This window comes from Bubalus kerabau, chromosome 11 (genome assembly GCF_029407905.1).
Source record: "Bubalus kerabau isolate K-KA32 ecotype Philippines breed swamp buffalo chromosome 11, PCC_UOA_SB_1v2, whole genome shotgun sequence".
Taxonomy (NCBI): domain Eukaryota; kingdom Metazoa; phylum Chordata; class Mammalia; order Artiodactyla; family Bovidae; genus Bubalus; species Bubalus kerabau.
The window spans coordinates 7,112,722-7,131,369 of NC_073634.1; the positions used below are offsets into that span (position 1 = coordinate 7,112,722).

The following is an 18,648-nucleotide window of genomic DNA, read 5'->3' on the forward strand; positions in this document are numbered from 1 at the left end:
ACACAGCATACCATTTTTGCACACCTGAAAACAAATCTTGATTTCTATTCTGGACACTGAATGAAGGAGTCAAGAAAGCTTTGCAGCATGATCACAGAGTCAAAAGCACAAGCAAATTTCCTCTTACTTAAAAGGAATCATTTTCAACAGGTCTTTCACTTCCTTGGTTATTAAATTTATTCTTTTTTAAAATTTATATTCCTCCTTCCCAAACTGATCTATTTATTTTTATCCCTTGGCCTTGCCACATGGCATATGGCATCTTAGTTCCCCAACCAGGGATTGAACGTGGGCCCCCTGTATTGGCAGTGTGGAGTCTTAAACGCTGGATCAACAGTGTGTGTTAGTTGCTCAGTTGTGTCCGATCTTTGCGACCCCATGGACTGTAGCCCACCAGGCTCCTCTGTCCATGGAATTCTCCAGGCAAGGATACTGGAGTGGGCTGCCATTTCCTCAACCAACTGGACCAAGAGGTGGTGATGGTTTAGTCGCTAAGTCGTGTCCAACTCTTGCGACTCCATGGGCTGTAGCCTGTCAGGCTCCTCTGTCTATGAGACTCTCCAGGCAAGAATACTGGAGTGGGTTGCCATTTCTTTCTCCAGGGGGTCTTCCCAACCCAGGAGTCGAACCCAGGTCTCCTGCATTGTAGGCAGATTCTTTCCCAACTGAGCTATAAGGGAAGCCCAACAGGGAAGTCCTTAAATTTATTCTGAGTTTGTTTTCAAAAACTTTGTATTTTGTCTCGGGGTATAAAACCCAGTTCGATTCCTGGGTCAGGAAGATCCACTGGAGAAGGGATAGGCTACCCACTCCAGTATTCTGGCCTGGAGAATTTCATGAACTATACCGTCCACGGGGTTACAAAGAGTCAGACATGACTGAGCAACTTTCACTTCACACTGTCAATTAACAATGTTGTGATAGTTTCAGCTGAACAACAAAGGGACTCAACCATACATACACAGGTATCCATTCTTCCCCAAACTCCCCTCCCACTCAGGCTGCCACATGACATTAAGCAGAGTGCCCTGTGCTATATAGTAGGTCCTTATTGGTTACCTATTTTAAACACAGCAGTGTGTACATGTCCATCCCCAATTGTTTTGATGCAACCACTGTTCTTATTTATAGTACCATATTTGTTTTGCCTATTCTTGAATCTACACGGGACATTCTGGGTAGACTCATACAGCATATATGCTTGTGTGTTGCTCCTTTCCCTCCATATATTGTGTTTGAGATTTTGCATGGAGATGCATGCATTTTCCAGTCTTCCTTTCTCTAAATGCTGAGCAATATTCCATTGTATAAGCAAAATCAGATTTTAATCCCTAAAATAAAAATAGTCAAAAGCAAAAAGTCTTGGTGAGGTAAAGACCATAGTGATAACCCAAATCATTTTTCAAAATAATCCTCAAGTGCTAAGAATGTGTGTGTGTGTTTGTGTGTGTGTAAGGTGAGTCACTTTGCTGCCTAGCAGAAATTAATCCAACAATGTAAATCAACTATACTTCAATAAAATAAAAATTTTAAAAATTCTCAAGTGCTTCATTTAGCATGGATGTGAGCACCATGGACAATCAGAGGAGGCCCAGCCTCACGGGCAAGAGGGGCTGCTGGAGTGCCAAATGCTGTGATGAGCTAACAACGTTTGGGGAGAAAACCCATCAACTGGTGCGGGTAGTGCTGACTCTGTCATGCTTCCTGGAGTGTCAGAATCTACACCAGGGGTCCCCAACCTCTGGAATCTAATGCCTGATGATCTGAGGTGGAGTTGATATAATAATAATAGAAATAAAGTGCACAATAAATATGATGTGTCTGAATCATCCCCAAACCATCCCTCCAACGCCAGTCCATACTGTTGTCCAAGAATCCGGTCCCTGGTGCCAAAAAGGCTGGGGACCGCTGGTCTATACTTCTAAACATTTCGAGATATCTTCTCTGATGTCACCTTCGCCCTCACCCACAAATTCCCATCCTATTCAGGATCCTGAGGTTTCAGTAGCTCAGCAAAGTTGTTTCCTTTCCTTCTGAATATGAGAACTAACAGAAGGATGGAATGTCACCGGTTATCAGGATGCTGTCTAGTCTATCCTGAAAATTCGCTCACAATTGATTCATTTGATAAGCAGATCATTTTGTAAGGTGAAGTCCTTTCTAAAAAAAGTAGGATCTTTATAATTTGTTTACATTAATGCCTGCCTTGGGAAGTATACATGATCTTGCCTTCACGTGGAGAATTTCTTAGGATTATTCTATAGCAGGATACCTACTGTATTACCTTAAGGGGAGTATATCCATACCCCAAAAGAAATGAGTTCTACAGTCAAGTTTTCTTAACTTCTTTTTTAAAATGTTACCTAGTTAATTAATTACTTTCTGGCTGCGCCGGGTCTTCCCATCTTTCTCCAGTGGCAGGAACAGGGCTACTCTCTAGTGGTGCTCAGGCTTCTCCCTGCTGTGGTCCCTCCCGTGGAGCACAGGCGCCAGGGCTCTAGGGCTTTGAAGGGCTTAGCTGCCCCAGGGCATATGGAGTCTTCCCAGACCAGGGATGGAAGCCCTGTCCCTTGCATTGGCAGGTGTATTCTCAACCACTGGGCCACCCAGGAAACCCTTTCTTAACTTCTAGAGGAAGTTTCCTTACCTTTATAACCTTAAAACATCCATGCTATTAACTGATGGGTCTTCGCTCAGTCGTGTCTGACTCTTTGCGACCCCATGGACTGTATAGTCCATGGGATTCTCCAGGCCAGGATACCGGAGTGGGTAGGGTAGCCTTTCTCTTCTCCAGGGAATCTTCCCAACCCAGGGATTGAACCCAGGTCTCCCGCATTGCAGGCAGATCTTTACCAGCTGAGCCAAAAGGAAAGCCCAAGAATACTGGAGTGGGCAGCCTTTCCCTTCTCCAGGAGATCTTCCCAACCCAGGGATCGAACCCAGATCTCCTGCATTGCAGGCGGATTCTTTACCAACTGAGCTATCAGGGAAGCCTGGTGGGCCTCAGAGAGAGCTTATTATTTCGAAAGGCTTCTCAGAGTTTTTCTGAATCATGGGACACTACCTGGCCTTTGCCAGTTGACAGATAGATATGCATCCCAGAAGGGTGGAACAAACTTGCAGCCTCACAGTCCTTTACAGTTGAAGATAGTGCTTTGGAATTAAAGGGAGTGGCTACAAAGATCCGAAGTACAGTTGCTGAACACTTTGATTTGTTGTGATTAGTTGACCATACAGTGGGGGCCCATGTGTGTTATATCTGTTCACCTACTAGGCTTTTTAATTTAATTTCTTTAATGGTTATAGGAACTATTTGGGTTTCCTGCTTCTTGAATTCATTTTATTGTTTTACTTTTCTAACTATCTTTTTTCAATTTTCCCCCAGGTTCATCACTAATCTTATTTTATTGTTTATTTTGTAATTGGGATATAGTAGATTTACAATGTTGTGTCAGTTTCTGCTGTGAAACATGGTGAATCAGCTATCTGTAAATATATATATCCTCTTTCTTGAGCCTCCCTCCCACCCGCTCCCCCACCACACGCCTCTAGGTCATCACAGAGCACCGAGCTGAGCCCCCTTGCTACACAGCAGCTTTCCACTAGCTGTCTATTTCATATATGGTAGTGTATATGTTTCAGAGTTACTCTCTCAGTTCTTCCCACTCTCTCTTCCCCACTCTGCCCACAATTCCATTCTCTATGTCTGCATCGCTTTTCCTGCCCTGCAAACAGGTTCATCAGTACCACTTTTCTCAGTTTCATATAATGTGTTAATATATGATTATTTGTTTTTCTCTTTCTGACAACGTAACTCTGTATGACAGACTCTAGGTTCCCACATTTTCACATGTATTGGCATATAGCTATTAATAACAGCCTTTTATTTTAGCATCTATACTATCTATAATATAGCTCCCTTTTCTTAGCCCTGGTATTATCTGCACCTCCTTGTCTCCTGGATCAATAACACAGGAGGTTTGTCAATTTTATTTGCCTTAAAAAAAAAAAAGTCTGGCTTTGTTAATTCTTTTTTTTTTATTTTATTTTTAAACTTTACAAAATTGTATTAGTTATGCCAAATATCATAATGAGTCCACCACAGGTATACATGTGTTCCCCATCCTGAACCCTCCTCCCTCCTCCCTCCCCATACCATCCCTCTGGGTCATCCCAGTGCACTAGCCCCAAGCATCCAGTATCGTGCATCGAACCTGGACTGGCAACTCGTTTCATACATGATATTTTACATGTTTCAATGCCATTCTCCCAAATCTTCCCACCCTCTCCCTATCCCACAGAAAAGAATAGTGCAATATTTTTATTGCATTAACAATATTAATGCAATTTTTTTTAATTTCACTAATTTATGTTTTAGTTTTTCTTTCCTTTCTCCTACTTTCCTTTGGATTTACTTTGCTATCTTATTAAACTTCTTGAGATGAATACTTAGCTAATTAATTTTTAGGTTCTCTGTTTTTATAATATACACATTTAAGGCAATATAGCTTCCCTGGTGGCTCAGATGGTAAAGAATCTGCCCATAATGCATGAGACCCTGGTTCAATCCTTGGGTTGGGAAGATCCCCTGGAGAATGAAATGGCAACCCACTTCAGTATCCTTGCCTGGAGAATTCCATGGACAGAGGAGCCTGGTAGGCTATAGTCCATGGGGTTGCAAAGAGTCAGACACAAATGATCGGCCAACACTTTCACTTTCAAGGCAACACATTTCCTGCTAAATCTATTTTAGCTGCATTCACGTGTTCTGATATGTAGTTTCTTTATATTTGGTAAAATATTTTCTAATTTTCATTATAATACCTTCTTAGACCTATAGGTTATTTAGAAAAGTATGTCTTAATATCCAAGCACTTGGGAATTTTCTTCTAATCTTTGCTATTGAACTCTAGCTTAATTGCATTGCGGTCAGTGAACACACTACATGATTTGAATCCATTGACATTTGTCCAGACTTGCTTTATGGCTTACCATAAATTTGAAAATGCTCCTAGAGTGCTTGAAAATAATGTATTCTCTTCACTGGCCCACACACATCAATTAGGACAAGGTCTTTTTCTTTTTAATTGTGTTGCCCAAGTACTTTATGTCTTTAATTTTTAATACATTTGTCCTATCAATTAGGTGTATTAAAAATAACCCACTTTGATTGTAGAGTTATCTTTTTACTTAACTGCCAATTTCTACTCTATAACTTTGGACGTTATGTTGATAAATGTCATAGAAAGGTAGAATTAATATCTTCCTGTAGAAGTGAACCTTTTGTGAAATGACCCTCTTTATTAATAGTAATGCTTTTTGCCTTAAAGTTTATTTTGACTGCTATTGATACAACCATTCCAGCTTCCTTTGGCCCAGTGTTAGCAAGTTTCATTTTCTTCTATCCTTTTACCTTAAACTTTTCTAATCCTTATATTTAAGAGATTTAGAGTTTTAGAGTGGGCTTCCCTGGTGGCTCAGTGGTAAAGAATCTGCCTTCAATGCAGGAGACACAAGTACCATCCCTGGGTCGGGAAGATCCCCTGGAGAAGGAAAGGCAAACCACTCTAGTATTCTTGCCTGGAGAATCCCATGGACAGAAGAGCCTAGAAGGGTCTGTGGGGTCACAGAGTCAGACACAACCTAGCAACTGAACCACCACCAGAGTTTTAGAAAACCAATCTGATCTTTAACTTCTGACTGGAACATTAATAGAATTAGCTACTGCCACTTACTCTAGTTTGTTGTCACAAAGTCATGTCCCACTCTTTTGAAACCCCATGCACTGCAGCCCACCAGACTCCTCTCCATGGGATCTCCCAGCCAAGAATACTGGAGTGGGTTGTCATTTCCTCCTCCCCGGGATCTTCCCCACCCAGGGATCAAACTGACTTCTCCTGCATTGGCAGGCAGCTTCTTTACCAATGAATCACTTGAAGGTGAAAGTCGCTCAGTCATGTCTGACTCTTTTCAACCCCATGGACTGTTCTCTAGGCAAGAATACTGGAGTGGGTAGCTTTTCCCTTCTCCAGGGGATCTTTCCAACCCAGGGACCAAACCCAGGTCTCCCACATTGCAGGTGGATTCTTTACCAGCTGAGTCACTTGGGAAGCCTTTATTCTAATTACTGCCATGTTAATAAAAAACAAGTCTACCATCTTTGTGGTCTTTTAAAATCTTTCTTTCTGTCTTTTGGATTAACTGACTTTAAAAGAACATTCCATTTTTTTTCCACTTCTAGTTTGTAAACTTTGTCTTTTATCTCTGTTCTTTCAGGGCTTACCCTAGAAATTATACTACATATTCTGTTATGGAACAAAATAAGAAAGTTAGAATCAGTTCAGTTCAGTCGCTCAGTCATGTCTGACTCTTTGAAACCCCATGGACTGCAGCATGGCAGGCCTCCCTGTCCATCACCAACTCCCAGAGTTTACTCAAACTCACGTCCATTGAGTCGGTGATGCCATCCAACCATCTCATCCTCTGTCGTCCCCTTCTCCCGCCTTCAATCTTCCCAGCATCAGGGTCTTTTCAAATAAGTCAGTTCTTCAGTAAGTTAGAATACTTTCATCTTATTTAATGCCCTACTGTTTTCATTCTGATCTTTAAAAACCCAAAGATACTATTCCATATTCATTTGCTTTTATTTGTTTATTGTTAAAATTTTATTTTGTTTAATCTTTGGCCATGCCACACATTAGGTGCAATCTTAGTTCCCCGACCAGGGATTGAACCCGCGCTCCCTGCGTTGGAAGCACAGAAGCTTAACCACTGGACCGCTGGGGAAGTCCCTCCATGTATGTTTGGATGTGTCTGCTTGTTTCTTATCTTCTCTGCTTGTCACTCCTTCTTTGTCCAGACCCTCCACAGAGTATGATTTTCCTCCTGCCTGAAGGCAGATTCCTTTGGAATCTGAGGCTCTCCTGGTGACAAACTCAGTTTTTGTTTATCTGAAAATGACTTTATTCCTGAAGCTCCTTCCTGAAACATCATTTTTCTAGGTTTAACATTCTAGGTTGGCAGTTACTTTTTCTAAGTTATTCTTTTAATAATATTGAAGACATCATTTTATTGTTTTGTGGCTTCTGTTGTGTGGTCAAGAAGTCAGTTTCTTGCTCCTCTGAAGGTCCTTTTATTTTTCTCTCAGACAAATTTTAACATTTTTCACTTTTGTCTTTAGTTTTCTATACTTTAATTCTATGTGGATTTCCTTTTATTTATCCTTCCTGGGAGTCATTCAGTTTGTTAAATGTGTAGATTGGATCATTTTTTTTTTAAACTGAATTCCAGAAAATTCTCAGCTACTCTCTCCTCTCCTAAGACAGTGCTCAAACGCACGTTATACCCTCTCATTTATCTCCATGCTTCTTGTCCTCTTTCTGTATTTTCCTTCCTTTTACCGTTTTATGATACATTCTGTGTACTTCCTTGAGATCTCCCTCAAGCTGATATAATCTGCTAATAAACTCATCAATTGAATTTTTCATCATAATAGTTTTACTTATTTCTAAAAAATCCACTTGACTATTTTTCAAATCTGGTACAGTAAGTCCCTCTACATACTAATGCGTTCTGTTCCAAGAACATGTTCATAAGTAAACTTTTTGTTCATAAGTTCAACAAAGTTAGCCTAGGGCCCCAACTAATACAACTGGCTATATATTAATAGTGCATGCGTGTGTGTCTGTGCTAAGTCACTTCAGTCATGTCCGACTCTTTGCGACCCTACAGACTGTAGCCCACCAGGATTCTCTGTCCATGAGATTCTTCAGGCAAGAATACTGGAGTGAGTTGCTGTGACCTCCTCCAGGGGATTTTCCTGACCCAGGGACTGAATCAGTGTCTCCTGTGTTTTCTGCATTGCAGGTGGATTCTTACCATTGAGACACCAGGGAAGTCCAAAATTACAGTACAGTACCTTAATGGAAAAAGCAAGAGAGTTCCAGAAAAACATCTATTTCTGCTTTATTGACTATGCCAAAGCCTTTGACTGTGTGGATCACAATAAACTGTGGAAAATCCTGAAAGAGATGGGAATACCAGACCACCTGACCTGCCTCCTGAGAACTTTGTATGCAGGTCAGGAAGCAACAGTTAGAACTGGACATGGAACAACAGACTGGTTCCAAATAGGAAAAGGAGTACATCAAGGCTGTATATTGTCACCCTGCTTATTTAACTTATATGCAGAGAACATCATGAGAAACGCTGGACTGGAAGAAACACAAGCTGGAATCAAGATTGCCAGGAGAAATATCAATAACCTCAGATATGCAGATGACACCACCCTTATGCCAGAAAGTGAAGAGGAACTCAAAAGCCTCTTGATGAAAGTGAAAGTGGAGAGTGAAAAAGTTGGCTTAAAGCTCAACATTCAGAAAACGAAGATCATGGCATCCGGTCCCACCACTTCATGGGAAATAGATGGGGAAACAGTGTAAACAGTGTCAGACTTTATTTTTCTGGGCTCCAAAATCACTGCAGATGGTGACTGCAGCCATGAAATTAAAAGACGCTTACTCCTTGGAAGGAAAGTTATGACCAACCTAGATAGCATATTCAAAAGCAGAGACATTACTTTGCCAACAAAGGTTCGTCTAGTCAAGGCTATGGGTTTTCCAGTGGTCATGTATGGATGTGAGAGTTGGACTGTGAAGAAGGCTGAGCGCCGAAGAACTGATGCTTTTGAACTGTGGTGTTGGAGAAGACTCTTGAGAGTCCCTTGGACTGCAAGGAGATCCAACCAGTCCATTCTGAAGGAGATCAGCCCTGGGATTTCTTTGGAAGGAATGATGCTGAAGCTGAAACTCCAGTACTTTGGCCACCTCATGCGAAGAGTTGACTCATTGGAAAAGACTCTGATGCTGGGAGGGATTGGGGGCAGGAGGAGAAGGGGACGACAGAGGATGTGATGGCTGGATGGCATCACTGACTCGATGGACATGAGTCTGAGTGAACTCTGGGAGTTGGTGATGGACAGGGAGGCCTGGCGTGCTGTGATTCATGGGGTCGCAAAGAGTCGGACACGACTGAGTGACTGATCTGATCTGGGTTCGATCCCTGGGTCAGGAAGATCCTCTGGAGCAGGAAATGGCAACCCATTCTGGCATACTTGCCTGGAGAATTCCAAGGACAGAGGAGACTGGCAAGTGGGTTATAGTCCATGGGGTCCCAAAGAGTTGGTTCCATTGTATAGATATAAACAAAGTGGTATACAAAAGTAAAATTGCGATAGGATTTTGTGTAAAATAAAATACGGTTTCATTTCTCTTAGGTAAACACCTAGGAGTCGGACTGGCGAATCATAGACTAAGTGCATATTTAATTTTATAAGAAACTGACAAGTACTTTCCAAAGTGGCTGCACCATTTGCATTTTCATTGGCAGTATAAGAGGGTTTCAGCTGCTTTGAATTCTCCTAGAAGGCAATGGCACCCCAATCCAGTACTCTTGCCTGGAAAATCCCATGGACAGAGGAGCCTGGTAGGCTGCAGTCCATGGGGTCGCGAAGAGTCGGACACGACTGAGTGACTTCACTTTCACTTTTCACTTTCATGCATTGGAGAAGGAAATGGCAACCCACTCCAGTGTTCTTGCCTGGAGAATCCCAGGGACAGGGGAGCCTAGTGGGCTGCTGTCTATGGGGTCGCGCAGAGTCGGACACGACTGATGTGACTTAGCAGCAGCATTTGTTATTGTCAAGTGTGTTTCTGTTGGTTTTTTTCCCCACTCTAATAGGTGTATAGTGGTATCTCATCATAGCTTTAATTTGCATTAACTAATGGCTATTGATGTTAAGCATTTTTTCATGTGCTTTTTGCCACTTGCACATCCTCTTAAGTAGAACATCTTTAAAAATTCTTTACCTATTTTTAATTGGGTTGTTATCTTACTGTCAAATTTTGAGTGCTCTTGTCAAATGTGATTTGTAAATATTTTCTCCCAGTCTGTGACTTGACTTTTCATTTTCTTAACAGCATCTTTCACAGAACAAAAGTTTTAAATTTTGAGAAAGTTCCATTTATCAACCTTTTCTTTTAGAGTCTGAGGTATCGTATCTAAGAACTCTTATCTAATCCTAGGTTATAAATATTTGCTCCTATGTTTTCTTTTATTAAAAGATTTAGAGTTATTACATTTATGCCGATTATACATTTAAGTTAAATTTTGTACCCTCATTTGAATTCGAACCAACTGTGAACTTTTAAATTTCATTTTTTTTTTAACATACAAATGTCCAATTGCTTTAGCACCATTTGTTGAAAAGAAAATTACCACTGCATGTACTGAAATGTGAGAGAAAAAAGGAATCCTAATATATAGGATAATAAGAAAAATCTGTATTATACGAAATAAAGTCTTTAATGAAATTAGTATCTGAAGCTAAGAGTTAAGAGCTAGGGTTTAATATTTTTGGAAGCTGTTCACTTGAACTACCTTAAAGACAATCACTGCTAGTACTTTGACTTAAATCAACAGAGAGAGAAATGGAAACCTCTGCCACAAAAATAAGGTGAATACAAACAGCTGATATGAGGCTCATGTGGGGAGATCACATGTGTTTCCTAAGGTCAATTTTCCACCTCTATCAAGATACACAGAGCAATCTACAGATAACAGTAAACCAATCACATAACTGGGTAACTTGTGGAGTGTGCTCTGAAATGATGATTCATGGACTTAGAATTCAGCTCCATAGAAAAGCACAATAAAGGTCTCTGGAAGGAGAATAAAAGCCATAAAAGAGGCACCAAAGGCTCTGTTGATACTGTTATTTCTTCTGGATGTTTAGACCATCCAAGACTTTGCCCAATGCCTCACTGAAACCTCTGGATGTTCCTGGATGAGGAATGTTCCATTGCCTCTCTCTTCCCCTGCTTCTGTCAACCAAACCTGGGGATATGTTCACCTTCAGGAATGAGGAAAAGGACTTAATCTCTCTCTTGGTCTCTCTCTCACACACACACACCCACACACATACACACGTTGTCCCTGGTGTGTCTGATGGAGAAGCAAAGGAGCACGGCCCTCAATTGGCCGTCCACAGTCTTGGATGTGCTCTCCAGCCCCTGGGAGGGGTCTGAGGGTGTCTGAACACACTGAACTGAACCCACTCTCCACGCGGAGAACCTGAAGCCCTTCTTCGGAAGCCCCTCTCCCAGCCCCACAACCCAACAAGGGTCCTCCCAGGGCAGGGAGAGTGAAGGAAGGCCTTACCTGTGCTGTCCTCCCCGAGGCCTTCTGCAGCATCCCGAAGCTTAATGTCCATCACCCTCGTGGAAATCATGTCCAGCTCACTAAAAATCAGGGAGAAAGCCATGTGAGAGGAACAAGTCTAACTGAAGTTAATGACTGAGATGGTGGTGACTGACTTTTGCCCATGATCCTGGCAAAGACAGAGGCCAAAAAACAGGTCCAGGGCTCAAGATTAGTAACCACATCAGTGTTTATCTAACCACTGACCAGACCCATTTAATGGAAAACAGAAAACTGGGAAAGGTTCACCAATTTATACAATGCAGATGTGGTTTCTTTCTTTGAAAGAAAAATTTTCAGAAATTATGTGTTGCTCAAATGCCAGGTATTAACGTATATATATATGGAATCTAGAAAATGATACTGAAGAACCTATTTGCAGAGCAGGAATAGAGACTCAGACAGAGAAGACAGACTTGTGGACACAGTGGGGGAAGGAGAGGGCAGGAGGAACTGAGAGGGAAGCACTGGCATATCTACACTACCACGCGTGAAACAGCCAGCCAGTGGGACGCTGCTGGGTAGCACACGGAGCTCAGCTTGGTGCTCTGTGAGGACCGAGAGGGCTGGGATGCGGGGGTGGGAGGGAGGCTCAGGAGTGAGGGGATACATGTATGCACATAGCCGACTCATGCTGCTGTACAGCAGCAACCAACACAACACTGTAAGGCAATTGTAATCCAATCTAAAAAATCTTAAAAAGAAATCACGTTTTTCTCTTGTTCACTGTAGAAAGTTTGGAAGACACAGAGAAAGAAAATCACTCACTATCCCACCAATCAAGGAAGACTAACCACAGCCAATGTTTTAATATTTTTCCTTCCAATATTTTTCTATGCAAATATTTATGTGCACAAGCACACATGCAACACATTGGTAAGACTGACTTCCGATTTTCTTATCCCACATCAGTAAAATCCTCGATGTGCTATTGTAATGGCTACATAATGTTTTGATTGGATGCTGCACCATCATTTATTTACCTTATTTCTTTTTAGAACTTTTATTGAAAAATTTCAAACAAAAGTACACAGAATGTATAATGACCCTTGCTCATCTTAACCCCTTATCCCCTCCCACTTCCGCCAGGTCATTTCAAAGTGAATCATCCCAGATACTATCATCATTTAATCCATAAGGACTTGGCTTCTTCCTAAATTAAAAACCTCTGACTTTTCATGGAACTCAAATAAATGATTACTGGCCAATATTCCTGCTAGAGAATACTGAGCTGTGCCCCTGCCTTCCACAGTTGACTTTTTAAAAAAAATTAATATATTTATCTTTGGCTGAGCTGGGTCTTCACTGCTGTGCATGGGCTTTCTCTGCTTGCAGGGGGCAGGGGCTGCCCTTTGTTGCGGTCTGCAGGCTTCTCCTTGCGGTGGCTTCTCTCGTTGCGGAGCACAGGCTCTGGAGCAAGAGGGCTTCAGTGGTTGCAGCACGTGGGCTCCAGAGTGAAGGCTCAGTAGTTGTGGCACAGGGGCTCAGGTGCCAGGCGAGCATGTGGGATCTTCCCAGACCAGGAATTGAACCTGTGTCCCCTGAATTGGCAGGAGGATTCTTAACCACTGGACCACGAGGGAAGTCCCCATAGCTGACTTTTAAAACAGCACATTCTATCCTACACAGACTAACTCATCATTTACTTGGAAAGCTATTTCTTATTGGCAGTCATTATGAATTTTCCCACTTTAAAAGGGAGCTAAAATATTTAACTAATGAATTAACATTTATCACTTATACACAGTACACAATGGGCAATGATGGGACAAATTTTAAAAAAATATTTGACAGAGGAAAGAAGTTGCAGGTCTTTGCTAGAGTTGAGTCTAATATTTAGGTCTTCTTTAATATTAATGTCAAACAGTCCATCCCTGATGAGCCAACTCCTTAAAAGGTGAACAAGCATTCATAAGCCTTGCTTCCTGATTTTGATATAATTTGACTTTACAAAAATGTTGGAGCAACAGGATGAAGAAAAAAAAAATGATCATCTCAACTGATGCAAAAAAGCCATTTGACAAAAGTCAACACCTTTTATGACAAAAAATTTAAAAAACCAGAAATAAAGGAAAACTAACTCAATATAATAAGGCCATATATGAAAAGGCCACAGCTAACATTATACAACAGTGAAAAACTGAATTTTTCCTCTAAGGTCAGGAACAAGACACTCTCACCATATCTACTCAACACTGAAGTTCTAGCCAGAGCACATAGAAAGAAAAATAAATAAAAGGCATACAAGTTGAAAAGGAAAAAGTAAAATTATATCTGTTCACAGATGAAATGATCATATATCCTAAAGATACACACCCTACAAACAAAAAACTATTAGAACAAATAAATGAATTCAGCAAAGCTGAATGAACACAAAATGAACACACAAAAAATCAGTTGTTTCTATAAAATAACAATGAACAATCCAAAAAGGAAATTCAAAAAGTAATTTAATTTACAATAGTATCAAAAAGAATAAAGTACTTAGGAATAAATTTAACCAAAGAGACAAAAGACTTATACCCTGAAAACTAAAAAATGTTGCCAAAAGACTGAAAATAATGTCAATAAGTGTAAAGACATCCCATGTTCATAGAATTATTATTGTTATGATGTTACGATGTTATTGTTATTATAGACTTATTATTGTTATGATGTCCATACTATCCAAAGCAATCTACAGATTGAATGCAAACTCCATCAAAATCCTTGATCCCATAGACTCCTGCTGCTTAAAGTTACTATGGGGGAAGGGGTAGCTACCAGAGTATTTGAAGGAAGATGCAGTAGAGAAGGAAAAGCAGGAAAATGCAAGGAGCAAGGAGAATAAAAATGGTGAGGATTGGTTAAGTACCAACTGCTACCGTGGGTACCATCTTCCATGGTTGCCAGTGAGCTAGAAGGTACAAGCGCTCGAGCTTTCTATTGTCTGAATCTGGAGTTAACAACTGCAATGACTTACCAACTGAATTATCTCATTTAATCCCCAAGAACTCTAAGTATTCTCATTTTGAAATTGAGATCATGTATTAGGTATCAGGTAAGTTTATTAACAGCAGAGACATCACTTTGCCGACAAAGGTCCATATAGTCAAAGCTATGGTTTTTCCAGTAGTCATGTTTGGATGTGAGAGATGGTTCATAAAGAAGGCTAGGCACCAAGCCTTGCCCAGAAAGGAGTGTTTTATAAAATGTGCGGATTTTGTGGCAAGTTTTCCATTTGAATTCTCAAAGTTTATAAATTTATAGCAGTAAAACTATTGGGTAGGGATTTCCTTAGTGGTGCAACAAGGAATTGATGCCTTTGAACTGTGGTGTTGGAGGAGACTCTTGTGAGTCCCTTGGACTGAAAGGAGATCACACCAGTCAATCCTAAAGGAAATCAGTTCTGAATATTCATTGGAAGGACTGATGTTGAAGCTCCAATACTTTTGCCACCTGATGCGAAGAACTGACTCACTGGAAAAGACTCTGATGCTGGGAAAGGTTGAAGGCAGGAGGAGAAGAGGGTGGCAGAGGACAAAATGGTTGGATGGCATCACTGACTCAATGGACATGAATTTGAGCAAACTCTGTGGACATAGTGGAGGACAGAGGAGCCTGGAGTGCTGCAGTCCCTGGGGTCACAGAGTCAGACATGACTTAGGGACTGAACAACAACAACAATGTATTAACTGGTCCAAAATAGTGAAGCAGAGACACCAGCTTGTATATGCATATTTCCTGCATCCCCAGCATGGGAAGGCACTTCTGAAGCCTGGGGCTGCAGGGCTGTGTGAGACCGATGTTGACCCAGTGGAGTGGAGCATCCTCAGCTGTCCCCAGAGAAGCTTAAGGGGAGCTGGGAAATCCAAAAGACATCGGTCTCCCATGGAGATGGCTTCGCCTGCCTAGTAGCCCCTGTCTAGGATCAGGCTGGAGTCCAGAGGCTGAAAGAGCCCCATGAGACCATCCACTGGGTCAGACAGGGCACCTTAGTCCAGAGGACGGGGGTTGAGGCTACCATAATTTACCAACTAACGCCTTTGAGAAACCATGAGATTACCGTCAAAATGTCCACCTCGGCACACTGTTTGTTGTTGTTGCACAATATTTTTTTATAGTCTTTATTAAATTTGTTAGAGTACTGCTTCTGCTTTGTGTTTTGGTTCTCTGGCCAGGGGGCACGTGGATCTTAGCTTCCCAACCAAGGATTGAATCTTACCCCCTGCATTGGAAGGTGAAGTCTTAACCACTGCACCACCAGGGAAATCACTACCCAACAGTTTTACTGCTATGAACTTATAAACCTTGAAAATTCAAATGGAAAACTTGCCACAAAATCTGCACATTTTATAAAAGGCTCCTTTCTGGGAAGGGCTGAGAATGTGAAGGCATACGTGAGTGTGTGCTCAAGCATCTGAGGTGGGTGTGCAGGAGGGTGTCCACCCCACTGAGTGTGGAACAGACCCAGGAGCTCTGACGTGCTGCTCCCTGGGTTGAATGGCATGGCTGTGATAAAGCCTTGTGTCAGGGCAGGGGGCTCAGGAGCAGGTTGGAAGGAGGGCGGGGGACCCTAGAGGATAGCCTGGGGCTCTTCTTGCTGGAGGTACATCTGTTGGACCCGGATGCAGAGAGCAGCGCCAGATGCAAGGCTGCTAACAGACTCACGCTCGGAGGCAAAATTCACCCCACAGACAAAGGGACGACAAGCCAGGCTCACTGCACATGGGAGGTCTGAAAACCTGCTTGTTTTATGTCCCAAACGTCTTCTTATGAATAAGAATGCAATATGGTGTGCTTGTTGGTGTTTCAATCACTGAGTCGTGTCCGACCCCATGGACTGCAGTACACCAGGCCTCCCTGTCCCTCACCATTTCCCAGTGTTTGCCCAAGTTCATGTCCATTGCATTGGGGATGCTGTCCAGCCATCTCATCCTCTGTCACCCCCTTCTCCTCCTGCCCTCAATCTTTCTCAGCATCAGGGACTTGTTCAATGAGTCGGCTGTTGGCATCAAGTGGCCAAAGGATTGGAGCTTCAGCATCAGTCCTTCCAATGAATATTCAGGGTTGATTTCCTTCAAGAATGACTGAGCCAGTCAATATGGTGCAGAAGAAAAGGGAAAGACTTGAAAGTGAGGCAGGCCTGGAGCTGAAGCTGCACCCTAGCACTGATGAGGGCTGAGCCTCAGTTTCCTCATCTACAAAACACAGGCAATAATACTTTAACTGAATGGGACTGAGAATACAGCACACACAAGCACCCGCTGAGAAGAGCTGTTGGTTTCTCCACCTCGTTTCTCACCAGGGGCTCACACCTCCACACAACTGCAGACAAGAACACACACAACAGGTATACCCTAGGGATGGCCCATTCTGCCCCATGAGGGCACAGTCTCCTTGGGCAAACAGGTCACAAGAACACACACAACAGGTATACCCTAGGGATGGCCCATTCTGCCCCATGAGGGCACAGTCTCCTTGGGCAAACAGGTCACTTCAGAGCCACCAGTATCAGCGAGCAAAACACCCGGGCTCCTAAATGAGCCCTGATCTTCCAGTGCCCCCACAGCTCGACGGACCGTGAATAAAACTGCTGCCAAGTCACAGATAAAACTATGTTCCAGGCCACGGAGGCATGTCCGCCCCCTGAGACTTTGGGGTGCAAGGATGGAGAACCGGCCCCTCCACTTGGATGCTTCAGGCACACTCTGCAGCTATTATAAAGGGAATGTCTTCTCTGTTGAGCCTAGTAACCAGTATTGCTGAATACACATTCCCCCACCTGAGTAAAGTTCAAGAAAAAGCCAGAAGGAGAAACTTAATTAGAAAGTGTTAGTCACTAAGTCGTGTTTGACTCTTTGGGACCTCATAGACTGTAGCCCACCAGGCTCCGCTGTCCATGGGGATTCTCCAGGCAAGAATACTGGAGTGGGTTGCCATGCCCTCTTCCAGGGGATCTTCCCAACCCAGGGATTGAACCCAGATCGCCTGCATTGCAGACTGATTCTTTACCGTCTCAGCCACCAGGGAAGCCCTTTTATTTAGAAAAGCAATGTGTTAAATACCCAGTATCTCCCAGGATCCCTCCTGCTTCTTGCTGGAACTCAAGGTTCAGATCAAGTGGTCCCAACACTCCCTCAACCAGCTTCTGCCCTCCCCCCTCCCACTCTGTTGCTCTGACAACTCAAGTCCAAGAACAGAAAAGCTTGTTCTTCAAATCTGGGCCTGAGGGGCCTCTTCAGGGCTTCTCATTAACTCAAGAGGGTGCTTAGCCTCCAGCCCCCTCCACACAGCGTGCATCTGGGTGCCTACAGAATCCAAGGGAGTCCTGGATCCAAAGAAAGATCCCTGTGGAGGCTGCTCCCACTCTCGCTCTCTGAACCCTAACTCACCACAGGCTTCTCCCCAGTTTTTGGCAGAATTCTATCATTAGCTGCAGCTCATACTAAAAAATTCTACAGCAGTGTACGCACGTGAAGAAAGAGAACAGGTTTTAACTATGATATTTTAAAGATACCCATGCATTATACTTATTTACACAATGCAAAGAAAAACATCTGTATCCTGAGTACAAGACCCTGAGCCCATAATTATGTACAAAAAAGCCTTCGTGTTCACCCTTACAGACCCGCTCACTCCACACCACCCTCCAAGCTACACTTACCTCTGTTTGATATTCTTTCTCAGCCCCTGTGCCTGTTTTTACAATGCTCACCACAGCTCTCAACAGCAACTTGTTTGTAAGGTATCTGCCTACCCCTGCCCTTACTTTCAAGGCTGTGAGCTTCGATGCCTGTCACATCCATTGCTCTCTCACCAGGAGTAAACAACCCAAAAATGAAGTTAAAAAAAAACAAATTCCATTGACAATAGCATACAAAAGAATAAACTACTCAGGAACAAATTTAACCAAGGAGGCAGAATACCTGTACTCTGGAAACTACAAAACATTGCTAAAAGAAATTAAAGAAGACACAGATAAACAGAACGTTATCCAGTGTTCGTGGCTGAAAAAAACACGTTTAAGATGGCAATACTTTCCAAATTGATAACACAGATTCAATGCAATCCTTATCAAAATCCCACCTGGATTGTTTTTCCCCGGAAATTTTTGTTTTGTTTTGTTTTTCTTTTTGCAGAAATTGGCAAGTTGATCTGAAAATTCATATGGAAGTACAAAGGACCCCAAACAATCTTGAAAGTGAAAAACAAAGATGGAAGATTCATACTTCTCAGTTTCAAAACTGACACAAATCTTCAGCAGCCAAGAATGCATGGTACTATCATACAAAAAACAGCTAGGGAGAAGCTGCCGTGTAACACAGGCAGCTCAACCCTGTGCCCTGTGACAACCGACAGGGGAGGGACCCAGGGGCAGGCGGGACGGGGCTTCAAGAGGGAGGGGACATA

General features: G+C 42.5%; 1 protein-coding gene across 1 annotated transcript in view; it reads right to left on the bottom strand.

The window, feature by feature from the left end:
* The window catches only part of CRACDL (CRACD like), a 131,868-nt gene that overhangs the window by 38,858 nt on the left and 74,362 nt on the right, over positions 1–18,648 (bottom strand). Inside the window, exon 3 of the mRNA XM_055539267.1 lies at positions 11,218–11,297. Within this exon, the coding sequence (XP_055395242.1) occupies positions 11,218–11,287 (70 nt within the window). The 5' untranslated portion in view covers positions 11,288–11,297. The remainder of the gene's footprint in view (positions 1–11,217; positions 11,298–18,648) is intronic.